This window comes from Podarcis tiliguerta (assembly GCF_965153285.1).
Source record: "Podarcis tiliguerta genome assembly, chromosome: 6".
NCBI lineage: Eukaryota > Metazoa > Chordata > Lepidosauria > Squamata > Lacertidae > Podarcis > Podarcis tiliguerta.
The window spans coordinates 36,760,113-36,776,622 of record NC_139539.1 but is presented as its reverse complement, the minus strand read 5'-3'; the positions used below and the strand labels follow the sequence as shown (position 1 = coordinate 36,776,622).

General features: G+C 43.3%; 1 protein-coding gene and 1 long non-coding RNA gene across 8 annotated transcripts in view; one reads left to right on the top strand and one right to left on the bottom strand.

Moving 5' to 3' along the window:
- TRAF3IP3 (TRAF3 interacting protein 3) overlaps window positions 1-16,510 on the top strand; it is a 39,364-nt gene that overhangs the window by 15,935 nt on the left and 6,919 nt on the right. For all 7 annotated transcript variants that reach the window (XM_083444436.1, XM_083444435.1, XM_083444434.1 and 4 more), the window contains exons 8-12: window positions 578-673; window positions 4,206-4,277; window positions 6,336-6,476; window positions 9,630-9,767; window positions 16,163-16,298. In XM_083444436.1, the coding sequence (XP_083300562.1) occupies window positions 578-673; window positions 4,206-4,277; window positions 6,336-6,476; window positions 9,630-9,767; window positions 16,163-16,298 (583 nt within the window). The remainder of the gene's footprint in view (window positions 1-577; window positions 674-4,205; window positions 4,278-6,335; window positions 6,477-9,629; window positions 9,768-16,162; window positions 16,299-16,510) is intronic.
- Window positions 1-16,510, bottom strand: part of LOC310679408 — a 279,663-nt gene that overhangs the window by 259,394 nt on the left and 3,759 nt on the right. The gene's annotated exons all lie outside the window — the stretch shown is intronic.

Sequence of the window (16,510 nt, the reverse complement as noted above, 5' to 3'; positions counted from 1 at the left end):
AGCGGTCTGATCTTAACGCAACGCTGGGATTTCCTTCTGAAAGCCTAACAGGAATGATAACAGTGGTGTGCAGGAAATGGCATCTCAGGCACAGATAAGCGAAGAAGATAGAGGGGAAGAGTTGTGGTTTAAAGGTGGCCCCTTGCGAGCAATGGGGTCAACAAATGCAGGTTGATAGCCAGCTTACGGGAAGCTGGTGTGCGAGCATGTGCAGAATCAGAGTCCCAGAAGAGATTTGGCAATGCAGGGTGCCTCTTTTGTGTGAAGCAGTCAAGCTGTTCTGAACCAGCCTGGCAGCAATTTCTACTGGGAGATTAAGGGAAACCTCATTACTGACACAGCAGATGGGTGTGACATCCACAGCATATATTTAAAGCACACGACTTCCCCCAAGGAATCCTGGGAACTGTTGTTTGTGAAAGATGCTGGGAATTATAGCTCTGTTGGGGGCAAACTATAGTTCCCGGGATTCTCTGGGGGAAGCCATGTGCTTTAAATGTATAGTGTGGATGCATTGGGGAATAAGTACACCTTTTGCACACTTTGCTGAGCCTGATTCCTCCTTTCCTTTTTTCAGGAGGCACTTCATCGGGAGCTACTGCTGAAGCAGAAGATGGCCATCTTACAGGAACTTTTTGCCGCGTTGCTGCAAGCGGCAGAAAAGTCTTGGAAGGTACTGATTAGCCATGCTGAGATTATCTATAGCAGGTGACAGGGTGGGGTGGTGACACTCACCTGATCTTTGATTTGCCATAATGCTGCTGTTTACCAGGAGGTAGAGGAGTAAGGACAAGGCACCTACACATGTTATCACTATCTTACCCAGAGTGATCAGATGCATCAGTGAACATGGTTCCTGGACCTTTCATTCTTAGGCCCAGGTCATTCCTTGCCCAGAAGAGACAATTTCAGTAGGTGCAGTGCTCTGTTGTGACAAGGTGTGCTTGCCAAGAATCTCCCTTTCTAGGCATCTACAAGAGGGACAAGAAAAGTACCACATTCCAAATATGAGTTGAACATTTCCTGGTAAGTACGCTTAAGATTTAGCCATGCACTCATATGCACCAATGCTCAACTTGACCCTGTGTGCAAAAACGACTTACCTGCTTTCCATAGAACAAAGTTTGAAATGCATAAAAGCAACAGGTGTTTCAGATAAAAGCTATGGACTTAGAAACTACTGTATAAGCATGGTTCAAACTAATAGAATATCAGGATTGTTATTTATTCCTTCCTATCCCACTTCTCTGCTTCCTTCTTACCTGGCTTTTATTCTGTTTGAAAAACTTAATTTAAAAAAAACCCAATTTTTATTACCATGATTCAAGGTGGTGGAGTTAGCACCCTGAAAATTAGAAAATGCATTTTAAGTGCTTGAGACTTGTGTAAGTCTGTCCAATCAAGTGCTTCATGTGCCACCACATTTGTCCATAGTGTGTAAACAAGGCTCACAAAAAAGGAAATTGCAGTAGACCTGGGGCCTGACACCTCAGTATTTCAGAGAAGTATCATATTTTGAGAGTGATTTTGCCCAGTATCAGTTTAGTGACTCCAGTCCCTGTTTCACTATGATCAGACTAGATAACCAGAGAGTAGGAGTCTTGCTCCCCAGTAGAGTGCCTTCATGTGGGGCAGAGGGCGGGAGAACATTTGTGCTCATTTTATATGAAGTTTTTAAATTTTAGGTCAGTGTTAGTAGGTCTACTAGAAGTGGGAATTCACTCTGCTGAGGTGAGGGGCAAATGGTTTTTGGAAACAAGGAAACGATCTTTTAAATAGCAGGCCATTTCTGTACTGGGCTATTGCAGTGCATGTGTTTTTTCTGCGGTAATATCATAGGCCACTTGCAAATAGGTGCTTATAGGAGCCATACTGACAGGCTTTATCGCCCTTTTGAGAGGAGGAATCAAGTTTTCGTGGATTCAGCAGGGATCATATTGAAAAACCGCCAGACCAGTAAAAGAACATCCTTTATGGGATGGAAGAAGTGCGTTTCGGTTGTTAGCAAGGATGGTCTTATTGTACTGCCCCAAAACCCCACAAAATGTTAGGTCCTCTCTATAGCCTTAACAGCTTTTCACAGTTAGACAGGTAGGCAGCATTGAAAGTTAAGCCCTTAAAATGCTGCAGGTAGTTTAAGAAAAGAAAAGCAATGCAAAGTAGTTTGCCCAAAAATAAGATCAGCAAGAGCTCTGACAGAAGAGAAATGCCAAAGAATATGTACAGTCTGATGCTTTTGTGGTTTGAGACTTCCTCTGTGAAAGACTTCAGTCAAGCTTCAAGAGGAGTGAGGAAAAAATAGCTTGACACCCTCGCTGGCAGGAAGTGTCTCTGAAACCTCAACTTAGCAACAGGTGGGTTTGCACTTCACCTCTCAGCAGTGATGTTGTAGAAAATAGTTTTCCACTGCAGCCTTTGCCTTAACAGCTTACCTCTGGAGAGGAACAAATAGCCTGCTGCTGGGATTTCAAAAACAAACACAGATTGGAAGCTTTGGGATTTGGCACGGCAAATGTCAGATGAGAGATGAGTCAATTAAAAAATAAGAGCCTCTTTAAAACCGTAGGTGGCATCTAACATTTTCAGTGCCTCAAAATGTCTAAGGAGCAAACTTGACGTGATGCCTGTCTTGTAGTTTGTTCTGCCATGTTTGATTTTTAAAGAAATAAGCAGTTGGCACAGAGTCAGGATCAGGAGTGTAAGTGGGGGGAAGCTTTCACCCCTTTGTTTCCAAATAAGAGAAGAGAAATAAATCTATGTGGCTCCTCTGGAAACCTATAGGCTAGTGTCCTGTAGCATCCTTTAATTTCTTTCCTAGTGATGCTCATAACTATGTCCAGCACACTCCTGAAGGAACCACATGCTCTTTTCTTTTCTTTTCTTTTCTTTTTGATCCCTCAGATTTGCACAAAACCAGAAAACTGCACAAGCAAACAGCATTAAATATTTGCACACCAGCTATTGAGCAGCACCATTATTCTGAAAAGTGTGTGCTGACAATTTACGATTCTTTTAATTTTATTTTCCAGCTATGCAGACAATTATTTCTGGAGTGCTCTTGAATGGAGAAGCCTTCCATATCTCTCAGATTTGAACAAAATCGGAAAACTGTACAAGCAAACCACGTGAAAATTGGGTGCTGAGAATTTACAGTCCCTTGACTGTATGCTATTGCACACTTCCTGGACAGGGAGATTTAAAAAACAGCCCCCAAGTTGTGCACACATGCCCTGTCTGTGCCTAATAGGCATAATAGAATTTGCATAATAGATTCAGCAGTTTGGAAGATGGGGACAAACACAAAAGAGAACACCTACTGGTATGAACAGGAAAGACCAAAGTTGTTCCTCATACACATGTGATCTAATTTGAACAAGGGAAGAAGTGGATTAACAGCTAGATAATTCTCCAGTGCAGACATGCCCTGTGAATGTGATGTCTCTCTGTTGCCTTAGGATTGTGTGGTGTTACTGAAAGTCTGCTGCAACATAGTACCTCTTTGTAGGTGGTGTTAGCCCATTTTGGACACAAGTGGAAGCACTAGTTTGTTACCATGCCTTAAGAGACTCAAGTACCTAAAATCCCCTTTCCTTGGTGTTTCAAAGGGTGCTGCCCTAGGCACCAGCTCCATTAATTTTGAGCATTGCTCTTTGGAAAGCAGATTTGCCATTTGGCACGTTGGATTAATGCACAGAGGCATTTCCTAGGGATCTGAGCCATCGTTTTTGTGCTTAATCACAAGCATATTAAGAAATGCTCCACTCAGGTTTGGTGTGCAGTACTTTGCTAGGTAGGTGTTTAGAAGAGGAGATTCTGGAAGGTACGCCTTGTCATGACAGGGCTCTGCAGTGGTGAGGAAAGCAGCACCTATCGAAATGTTCTCCTCAGCACAAGAGATGGCTTCCACCCAACGACGAAAGGTCCAGGAACCCTATTCTATGATGCACCAAGTCACTCTCAATAAGACAGTGATAAAATGCATAGATACAAATAACTAGGGAGTGCTGGAGATAGAGGCACTTCCCGACTGCCATTATTTCAGCTGAATTGCTCATATTTTGCAAAAAACAACTCTGGAAAACATGAGTGAACCAGGGCACAGGGATATGGGGACGTGGGTTCTTTTTCTTCTTTGTTTGTTTGTTAGACAAATCTTTGGAAGTTGAGGATGTAAAATTCCAACCTTTCCCTCACCCTCCTCTTAGGGTCAGCTAAATGAAGACAAACTCAAGTGCAGGCTGAGTGCCCTGGAGAATCAGTTGCAGACTTGCACCCAGGTAACATATTCTTAATAGTTTTAACATTGTTTCAATTCTATAAATGTTTGGTTGTTGTTTTTTAAAAAAATTAAAAATGTTTTTAGCTGTTCCTGTTTTATATGTCAGCCTCATTGAGTCCCTGTCAGGGGGAAAAGTGGGGTATAAATAAATATATAATAATTATAATATAATGTAATCATCTTTGGCTCAAAAAAGGATGGTTTCTCCCCTCTGAGAGAATTTTCATAATTATGCCAGGAATGGCCAGTCTTTGTATTCTTGGGGCTGCTCTGTGTTTCAGAGATGAGTGCTTGGGCATGCCCTACTTGACATGGAGATTACAACTCTGTTGAAATAATAATAATAATAATAATAATAATAATAATAATAATAATAATTAATAATTAATAATAATTAATAATAATTTATTATTTATACCCCACCCATCTGGCTGAGTTTCCCCAGCCACTCTGGGCAGCTCCCAATCAAATGTTAAAAACAGTATAACATTGCTATGCTCTAGAACACAAGTGGGCAACCTTTTTTTCTCCCCCCCCCCCCCTTTTAAAAAATTGTTTTCCAATATACCCCCAATAATAGCCAAATTATAACAATACAATTATCAAAATACCAATCAACTTCCAATTAATACATTTTTGTTAAAGTGGCTCCCCGCATGGTGATTTGGGTGCATTTCCGATCTTATATCACTGCTTCCCATAATCTTACTTAATGCCAGTTACATTTCACTTATTATAATAATCCCTTAGTCAACAGCTACTACATAATTAATGATTTCCGTTCGTGATGTTACAATATATAAATTTATAAAGCTTCCAGTGAGGAACTCAAACCATTATCTTTTATTCTGCCCTGTGTGTGAAAACCGTTATGTCCTTGGAGATTCCTTCTGTCCATATATAGCGTTGTCTCTTTCACTTCCTAGCTGTTGTTTTCTCCCATCATGGCTTGGGGCGGAACTGAATCTTGAAGTTTCTCAGAGCTCTTATCTCTCCATCTCTTGCTTTGATGTCTCGGAACAGGCAACACTCTGCTTGAAACCATTCTGTCTCACTAGCAAAACATGTCACAAATCTCCTTTCCAACTTTCCAATCTCTGTGGCGTTCTAATCACAGCCCCCAAATTCTTTTCCTTCCAGCAAGAGTTTTATGGCCCAATTAAACTTTATCTTAGATTATATTCCGTCAGTAGCGCACACAAATCTCAGTCTCTTTTTCCTTGTCTATTGTTTTTAAACGGAGGTGAGGGGAATTACATGGTCTTTCCAGCATAGTCATACTTGAGCTTCCCCTCCCCCTCCTTCATTTCAGATCACACGCAGTTTCCATTTTTCCTTGTTAATATCAATATTACTCCAACATCCCTTCGTCACTTATGAATATCTTTTTATATTATATTCCGGAGAGGGTTGCTGAATCATAAATATATTAAAGAAGCTTAGAATAAACAAACCATGGGTTTCCCTCTCCCCAACCATCTCAGGCCAAAGAAAATCTTATCTCAATTCAAACCTTTGATCCATGTAACTGGTATATTCCGCAGTATGTTGTTACAACCCTTTTCCATCATGTGCTGGGACAGTGGACCCTCCGGATATGAATTAAATTCGTACCGGGATTCCGTACTTAACCTGAAAAGTCCATAACTGGAGGTGCTGCTTCTGCACGCACATGGCGCGCAGAGTGTTTCGGCACATGCATATGGCGCACAGAGCACTTCTATGCATGTGTGCGTGGCAAAACCCAGACGTATACACTTCCGGGTTTGCTGCGTTCACAACCCAAAAGTTAAGTATCCAGAGTGGTACGTAATTCGAGGGTCCACTGTACTTTAAAACCAATTAAAGATCCAATTAAACAGAGAATCTCTGCTTCTTAATGGTGGCGTAAATGGGAGTGTGTGCACATCCACATTTTATAGCAAATGGGTTTAATAATTGCCCAGTGTGGAAAAAATTCCAGGGCATGTTGTCTACTTTGGTGAACTATGGGCCGTATTGGTTTTAATATTTTTAAATTGGGCATCATTCTTCAGTTCTCCATTTGTTTGTTTAGAGTCACTCAAAGCGGAGCTTAAAGAGGATTCTGCTGGAGATGGAAGATCAAAAGCAGAACTATGAGCTGAAAGCGAAAGAGTCTCTTCAGAAACTCCTTGAGGAGAAACTGCAGGTGGAAGGGCAGCTCCAAAATGCCCAGGTAGGTGTGGAATTTCAGCCTGGAACAAGGACAGGATTGGGCAGCAATTTACACAACATGCTCCATCTTTACATACATGCGGAAATTTTGTTGTGCATTCAGTACAAGGCTGAAGCTCCAGAGCAATGTGAGACGTGTGTTTTTGGAGCACGGTTGCTGACAATAACCACTTGGCTGCATCATTGTGGTCAGGTCTGCCTGAAGCATAACCTTAACCACATTGCTCAGTTGAAAGAGCAGTGTGGGGATTTTGCCTGCCTTCACCACACCAACTTCCACAAGCTTTGCTTTACCCCACTAAGCATGTTATCACCCCACGCTATGTACAAGGGGGTTATTTCAGCTAAAATGCAAATAAGTGTAACAACTCTGCAAAGCAGCCACATGTCTTTCTGTGGTGGGTGGTTAATTATGTACCTTCAGAAAGTATTAAGCTGGTGCAGTATACTTACTAAAAGACTTGAGCCAATCAGGCATTCTCTGGCTCAGATCTCACCTCTGCTACTTTTTCCTCTGCCTAAACCTCCAACAAGGGGGGTGTTTACATTACCTCCTTAGAGCGTACTTAAGTTGTTTGGGTTTTCAGATGTATTTCATAGGCTTAAGTGCTCCAGTCATTGTGAATCTGGTTTGAGAAACAATGCATCAAACACCAGCATTTTTAAACAAGGTACAGTCATACCTTGGATCCCAAACGCCTTGCAAGTCGAACGTTTTGGCTCCCGAATGCCACAAACCTGAACATTTTGGAAGTTGAACGGACTTCCAGAACGGATTCTGTTTGACTTCTGAGATACCACTGTACAGGATGCAAATGCGTTTTGGATAACTTGGTGTGAACATGGATTAAAAACCCAGTGCTTGGAATGACGTGTGCACAGTAAACAGGACTGTGAACACAACCAAGGCATCTTACTGTACTTATTTTTAAATGTTCTGTTAGCAGTATACAATACTGCACAAAGGAGAGAAAAGCTCTAAATAAAATCCCACATTAATAAATGAATGCATTTATCAATCATTTGAATTAATTTTCAGCAAAGCTTCAGTATTCTACAGATCCCAAATAGAGCCCGACATAATAACTAACACAGACACACATGTGCACAGTGACTGGCCACATTGCAGACCTTTTATGTCTTTGAAAACTGGTTGTCCAGCAGCCACATGGGGAGGAGAGTTAACCTATTCCTCATGCACCATCTCACAAAGAGAAAAAGGCCTTATCCCTCTTGCCCTTTGGAGCAGCTATTTTCCACAGCAGTTTTAGAGGGTAATTTTTCATTGGGAATGTATCATATAGAGCAGGGGTTGTAATGTGGTTCCCTCCAGATTTTTATTTTTTGGACTACAACTCCCATCACTCTCTACCATTGCTCATGATTGGCTGATGGGAGTTATAGTCCAAGAAAAAAATATATGGAGGGAACCACATTGGCTTCCTCTGGTATAAGGGAAGACTTCACTTCCTTCCTCCACATTGTCCTAGTCCAGTTTGGAGACCTGCTTGTGCTATTTTTTTTGGAAAGAATGAAGGATACATAAATGTGATCAAATATTAAATGTATTATCTGGATTGGCCCTTCACATCCCCACTAGATGGCACCATATGGAAAGCTATATGGCATAAAATAGAAGATTGCTAGTGGAGCAAGATCTGTTGACGGAAATGTTTGAGCTTTTGTTTCACCCAGCCCTCCTTCAGGCAGAAATATCAACTGCTGCTTTGTTGCAGAGAAATGGGGGCAATGTGTCTGGTGATGATGATTCCCCTCTTGCTTCTGAGGTTGCCAGATAGTATTTCTGGAAATAAATTTGAAAATGGCAAATACCTGAGGCTTTCTTTAATAGCACACATCTTGAAGGAAAACAGCAGTGGGGAAAGGATTAAGTTTAGCCTAAGGTATCCACGGGTACACAGCGGGTGGCGCTGTGGGTAAAACCTCAGCGCCTAGGACTTGCTGATCGCATGGTCGGCGGTTCGGATCCCCGCAGCGGGGTGAGCTCCCGTCATTCGGTCCCAGCTCCTGCCCACCTAGCAGTTCGAAAGCACCCTTAAGTGCAAGTAGATAAATAGGTACCGCTTTATAGTGGGAAGGTAAACAGCGTTTCCGTGTGCTGCTCTGCTTCGACAGTAGCGGCTTAGTCACGCTGGCCATGTGACCTGAAAGTGTCTTCGGACAGCGCTGGCCCCCGGCCTCTTAAGCAAGATGGGCGCACAACACCAGAGTCGGACACGACTGGCCCGTACGGACCGGGGTACCTTTACCTTTAAGGTATCCACATCCATAAATTTCAGGGACAGATCAGTTATTGTGGCACAAGCAAATAAATGCAGACAGAAAGAAGACAAAAATTGATTTGCATGACAGAACTTCTCTGGCCTCTTGGGAAACCCCAGGAACAATTTTTTGGGAGGGGCAGAAGAGATGGAAGGGAAGTTCTGTTGTGTTATAATGAATGTGGTGTTTTCCATCTACAGCAGGTTGAATCACAGAATCATGGAGGTAATTTTAGCCCAAATCCCTGCTCAATACATTGGGGTGGTTAACTGGAGGCCTGTGGGCTAGTATGGAGATACAGCCACCAATTTTGCCTGCAGTAGCGGAATCTCTGGCCAGTGATATTGTGGTGCTAGGATGGGCCCTGCCCAGTGCTAGGCTGGGAAGGAAAGCTTTCCCTGCTCCTCTGTTGATCTGTATCAATCAGAAGAGGAGCTCTGTGCCTGCCTCTGTGTGAGAGAGACTTGTGCTCTGTGCATGTATGTACAAGACTGTGAGTTAGCCACATACACTTTGTGGCCACCCCCACTGCTGACCTATGGCCTGTGGCGGGGCCAGAATGAGACAGTGTGGCCCTCAGACCCTCAGCTAGCCTGGAACTACAGCATGCCTGAGAGCCTCCTAGCCTCTGCTTAAATTCCCTCAACAAAGGAGAGAGCCCAGCTCCTCCTGGGACACTGTTAGTTTTGTTTCCGTGCCATTTCCACCTGTTGGCTCTAGTCCTGCCACCTGACACAGCTGACCTCTTGAGTTCCAATCCCAATTCATGGAGATCATAGCTTGCTTTATCCACGCCACCTGCTCCCTTTGTCGCTCTCGAGAAGGCATGCTTGTTGACTTTCCCCCTTACATGTGACCATGTTCTTCCTAGAGAGCCCTAGCCGTTGCAGAAGAAGACTGTGCCCTCTGGAAAGAACACTACAACACATTAAACGAAGACTGGAGCCAGCTGACTGACAAGCACATTGAACTGGAAAACAATCTTCATGTCTTGGAGAACAAACTTCAGGTAGCTTCCTTGTTCTTCTGAGAGACCACCTTCCCTTGCACAGCAGCAAGTCTGGCAATCAGTTGTCAAAGTCAGAATTTAAAATGGGAATAATAGTGGCTAACATCACAGGATTCTTGAGAGGGTGAATCATGGCCAGAGAATGAACAAATTGTTGCTGAGAAATGCACATTCCCCAAAGCCTGCTGGGGATTATGCATGTTGGCTGGAGAATGTACAAAATTCAGTGCAGATATGCATATTTCCCAGGGCCTGTTGATAGCATGCGTAGTGAACGGAGACAAATTTCAGTTGATACGTGGTTTTTTCAAAAAAAAATCAATATTGATATTTTATTGGAAAATATAATCTACATATAAAACAATATGTACATTTCTGAAGACCTGTTGGCGACTATGTATAATGACTGGGAAAGGTGCACAGTTCTCTATTCACAGGCAGATTATGTGCTTGAGGCCTGAATATGCGCAATGGATAGTTGTTATACACATTTAATGCTCAACTTATATTACCCCTGTCCTGCCCTTTTAATGCCCATGCACCTCTCAGGACAGCTTAAAACCATTAAAAATCACAATACATTAAAAATATATTAAAATATTAAAGCAACAATAAAAATACATTAAAAATGCAGCATTAAGAGCAACAGAGACAGAGATCACTGATAAAAATGGCCTCAGATAATACTTAGCAACAGGGCTTTTTTTCTAGAAAAAGGTGCAGGAACTTATTGACCTTTTTTTTAGAGAGAGAGCCCACTGCAGCCACAGCAGCCTAGAGAGGTGTGTTCAAGCTGTTGGTTAAAGCAGAGTTCCGTGCCCAGCGGAAGGATGAGGAGTACGTGCTGCATGCTCTTGGTTGCTTTATTTACAGTTCAAAGCAGTTATATTACAGAAAGACATCTTGCCTCTGCCGGAGCAGAAAAGCATCCTCTCTCCTCGACAGCTTGGAGAGAAACAACACAGTGAAAAACAGGAAACCAGTGTACGTCACATCCAGTCTCCCTTTCCCGTGAGAAACTCCAACAGTACAGTACAGACTGTGGAATGTAAACACCTGTCTCGTGACAAGCCCTTTCGCTGCACAGTGAAGGAAAACAGAAACCAACATCCTCCCCCTTTCTGTGAACATCACTGGGCAGCGTGTTCGTACAATATCAGTACAAACCCAACTTCTGCACATAGGTACAGTGTTGATCCCTTGATACAATCTTGGATAATACATCAGCAGGAATTTTATTACCTGGCATATAGGACACCGTTACGAGTCCCTTCTGAATACATTCCCTAGCATGCTGCAATTTTAATTGCAAGTGCTTCATGCTTTGCTTACAACCTTCAGACTTCAGCAAAGCCAAACATGCTTTGTTGTCCTGGTAAACCTGGATTGGACATTTGACAGGAATTTTCATATCTTTGCACAATTGTATCAACCATTCACAATCCTTAAGTGAATAAGACAGTGCATTCAGTTCAGCTTCACAAGTACTTAAGCTAACTGTTGTTTGCTTCTTGCATGACCAATCAAACAGACCCTGATTGTACATGTAGCAAACTCCAGACGTACTTTTCCTGTCTTCAGTGTCACTTCCAAAACTTGCATCTGCAAATATCTCAAGACCACCAGACTTCTGATTGTTAAATCTCAGTCTGTAATGCATAGTGCCTTTCAAATACCGCGCTATGCGTTTCAGAGCTTTCCAATCCTTGACACTAGGATTGTTGACTTGTCTGCTTAGCAAATTACAGCTAACAGCAATGTCTGGTCTTGAACATCTGGCAATGAAGTTTAGCTTGCCTAGCACACTTCTGTACAGTGTAGAGTCAGAAAATGCTTCTCCAGTGTCATCTACCTGATAACCTGTTGTCATCGGTGTGTCTACAGGGTTAGCATCCATCAGGTTTAGTTTGCTTAACACATCAGCAATTTTCCGTGACTGGTGTACTAGAATGTTACCATCTTGATCTCTTTCTATTTCCAGAGATAGGTAGTTGTTTACCTCACCAAGATCTTTCATGTCAAAGTGCTCTTTCAGTTGAGCTAGGGCGTTATTGTACATTGCGACATCTTTCCAAAAGAATAATAAATCATCAACATAAAACAAACAGTACAGTTTCTTTTGCCCCTCCTCTTTGACAAATACACATGGATCAGCTTTCCCTTGCTGAAAACCTAGAGAAAACAATACTTCAGTGAGTTTTGTGTGCCAACACCGTGCACTTTGTTTGAGACCATAAAGGGATTTCTTCAGAGCACAAACAAATCCCTGTTTTACCTGTACGCCATCAGGTGGAAGCATATAAAGTGATTCATCCAGAGATCCGTACAGAAAAGCTGTATTAATATCATGGTGACTAATGTGTAGATTTTCCTCTGCAGCTAGCTTGAGCATAAGCCTAATGCTTTCATACCTCACTGTGGGTGAGTAGGTCTCGTGATAGTCTTCACCTGGTACTTGTGCAAAACCTCTGGCTACCAATCTGGCTTTGTGTCTGACTATCTTGCCATTTTGATCAGTCTTCGCTTTGAAGACCCATTTGCTTCCAAGCAGTTTCATTCCTGGAACTACTGGAACTAGCTCCCATGTTTTGTTCCTTTCCAAGGAATCAAGCTCAGCCTTCATGGCATTTAACCATGGTTCAGCTTCCTTTGAATCCAAACCCTGGATTTCTTGGAAACTTGAAGGTTCAAATACCTTCTTAGAGCTTTTAACAGCTGTTACTGCTATCGTAGCAAATTCATCAGCAAATCTCTTTGGAGGTTTGCCTTTTGTGGCTCTCTGTGACCTACGAATTAGCCTTAAGTCTTCAACACTCTCCTCTTCCTTCTTAGGAGAAAAGCGACCTATTGTGAACAATGGTTCTTCCAATTCTTGATCAGAGCTTTCAGAGGGTCGCATAGAGGCTTTCGCACTCTTGAAATCCTCTGAATCACCCGATTCAGTTTCAGATTCAGACTCAGAACCTTCATCAGTGGGTGTGGGTTGTTGTGGTTGCTTCTGACTATCCTCAGTCTCATCACTGTCATCAGGATAACATTGGAAAATTCCCACATTCTCCCCCCACTTTGCATTGTATTCAACACTTCTCGTGAGCTTAATTGTCTTAGAGTCAGTCATCATTATTCTGTAAGACCCTTTCTGATAACCTAGAAAGATACCATGCAATCCACGCTTGTCTAACTTTGAATTTTGTGGTGAATGAACCCACATGTCAGAACCAAAAATTTTCATGTGTTTGATGTATGGCTTCTTGCCAAACATCTTCTCATAGGGGGTACAACCAATCGCTGAAGATAACCTGCGATTGTAACTGTAAACAAAACACGAGAGAGATTCGGCCCAATAACTCTCTGGAAGATTGGCATCATGCAGCAAGGTTTTTAACCCTTGAAGCAATGTCTGATTTGCCCGTTCCGCAAGTCCATTCTGCCATGGCGAGCGAGGACTAGACAAATCGTGTTGAATTCCTTTCTCAGTCAGAAAAGCTTCAAACTGCTGAGAAGTGAATTCTCCCCCGCGATCACTGAAAAGAGTCTTTATCTTCTTACCATGCACATTTTCCAACCAAGCACAGAATTCCTTGAACCTAGGAAAAGCCTCTGATTTCTGCTTGAGATTGTACACAAAAATATATCTAGAAAATGCGTCAATGAGAACCATGAAGTACCTATTTCCACCCAAAGAGGGCGCTAGTGGTCCAACCAAATCAGCATGAATAATCTGGTATGGTTCCGTAGCTTGCCTACTAGACACCTTACCTTTCGCAGCCATTTTCACCTTGTTTGCTGCGCATGCTTTGCACTTCATGTGGTACCTGCAGGGTCTAATAGTCATACCTTCAACCAAGGCAGGCATTTTAGATACTGCCTCAAAATGCAAATGACCAAATTTTCGATGAAAATCATGAATACATCCTGCATGCAAACTTTTGTTAGAACCTGCAATGCAACAAGTGTCATCCTGCACAACATCATCATAATACAAAACAAACAAACGATCAACATATTCAGCATGCAATTCATAGTCATTTTTCTTTGTGATGATGCACTTCTTGTTCTTGAAGGAAACGTCAATGTTCCGCTCATTCAGTTGTCCAACGCTGAGCAGATTATGTTTGGCGTCTGGCACGTAAAGGACATTCTGTATCGATAAGTCCAAACTGTGAAGAACAACAGTTCCGTAGCCTTTACTGGGAATAGTGTGGTCATCCGCCTGGTGAATCGCACCTTCCTGCGGTGTAAAAGACACAAAAAGTCTCTTATCGTTGCACATGTGGTGGGTCGCCGCCGAATCAACAACGAAGAAAGATCTAGACGTCTTCTGGACCTCTGCAACCTTTGGAGTGAAGCGTGAAACCATAGCCTTGTGCTGCGTTGTCCTAGACACCGGACCTTTGCCTTTGCCTCGGCCTTTTCCACGCGATGAGCTTTCGCTGCGCTGCTCTGTCTTGGCCCTGGGATATCTGCATTCCCTCTTCATATGGCCTAGACGTCCACACGAGTAGCATTTCACTGCCTTCAAAGCTTTGGCGCCATCTGGTGGTTCCACTGCACTATGGGATGACGTCTGTGAAGACTCCCCCTTGCCCATGCAGCTAGCACCCCGGCGATCTGCTTCATTTAACACCACGGCAGTAACAAAGTCCACTGTTAGCTGAGCTGTTGGCTGCACAGCAATCTGGGTTGCAACAGACTCCCAACCTGAACCCAAAGATTGTAGTATCATGAAAGAATACACAGCCTCTGGAAAGTTGAGTCCTCTCTGTTGCAGCTCATGTCTCAGATTTTGCATCTCCATCAGATGTAAACGCACATCTCCACCTTCAGCAAGAGCCATATTATGCAGCTTGTTAAAGTAAAACATAGTAGATCCAGCTTCTGTCCTTAAGTGAGCCTCTCTCAAAGAATCCCAAATTTCTCTGGCTGAGGTCTTATCACGCAATAGACAGAGCTCTTCTGGGGATACTATCAATGTAAGTGTTCCCCGTGCTTTGGAATCCTTAACTTTCCATGCATCTGTAACTGGAGCTGGGGGGGTTTCTGTAATGACCTCAAACAAACCCTCTTTCCGCAGAATTGCCTCTGCATACAAAACCCAGTCGGCATAATTTTTCTTGTTGAGCTTAGGAATCCCACAAGCATCCTGAAGGGCCATCATGACTCTGGCATTAGCCTTCAGCGTCATATATGCTGCTTTAAATCTTGCTGCGTCACTGCTGCACCTGCTTTATTCCAAAAGCGCACTTAAAAGTTACTTTCGATTTCCCCAGCATAGTAACTTGAGCCTGGGAGCCATTTTCCTATTCCCGGCAAAACGGCTTTAAAAGTTCAAAGTCCAGCCATAAAGCCATTAACTAGAAGCTGGCAGGCTGCCCGGAGCAGTAGCAACATACCTCATCAATCATGTTTATGCGCAGAGCAGATTCCAATCCGATCTGTCCCTCTGCATTCCGATCCTTTGCCGGCACTCCGATTCGACTTCTGGAGCCCATAACCACGTGTTGGTTAAAGCAGAGTTCCGTGCCCAGCGGAAGGATGAGGAGTACGTGCTGCATGCTCTTGGTTGCTTTATTTACAGTTCAAAGCAGTTATATTACAGAAAGACATCTTGCCTCTGCCGGAGCAGAAAAGCATCCTCTCTCCTCGACAGCTTGGAGAGAAACAACACAGTGAAAAACAGGAAACCAGTGTACGTCACATCCAGTCTCCCTTTCCCGTGAGAAACTCCAACAGTACAGTACAGACTGTGGAATGTAAACACCTGTCTCGTGACAAGCCCTTTCGCTGCACAGTGAAGGAAAACAGAAACCAACACAAGCTGGGGGGGAAAGCCCTGCTTAGCAGGCAAAAGCATCACACAAAACCAAAAAATTAATCACCATCCTAAAACAACAACTAGAGAAGGGGCCATCTGCATTTTATGGTATTCCAAAGTGTCGGTGCAGCAGTCCCTGAAAAGGTCTTATCTCTTGTTGTTGTCAGCCATACCCATATCCTAGTTGTGACACCGAGGATGGCCTCTCCTTTTGATCTTATGGAGCAGACAGGATGAAGGATGGGAGACAATGATCCTTTAAGCATCCTGGGCCCATGTTAGACCTCATCCTGAACCTGATGGTCCAGTTTATAGCTGCTGTGCTGAGAACAGTGACTCATTATGCCAGTACAGGAGGCCAGTTTGGGGCTCCTGTTGCTGCGCTTGCACCATACCGTCCCCCCCACTCACCACCTTGCTCCTTTTCCCATCTCTCTCCTGGTGAGCAGCAGCTGCTCACCTGCTGGAATGTCAGGTAAGTGGCTCCTCCTCACCACGCCACAAGAATTCCCACAAGCCTTTCTCTAGTTATTTCTTTGCTAACCAATTCCTTGTTGTTGCGGCTGTTTGCTACCTGCAGTGGTCCGACAACCAGAACTTTCAGCTGCACCAAGCCTTGCAGAGCTCTGAGACTGAACGTGCCCAGCTCTATTCCAGAATTAATAATCTGCAGGAAGACTACAAGGTCACAATTGAGTGTCTCAGTGTAGTGGAAGGTAAGACATTTGTAGAGGAAACGGGAGATTGGATTCTGACTGATCCGGGTCTTAGGCAGAGCAGGAAAATGAAAAGTTACAGGTTTCCAAAAATAAATAAATACATGACCCTTAGAACTAACCTGCTGTTTTGAGCATAGTGTCAACTGTTAGGTTTCATTCAGTTATTTTTAGGGGGAAGGAGCTGATTCAGATGTTGGTGAGTAGCAAGG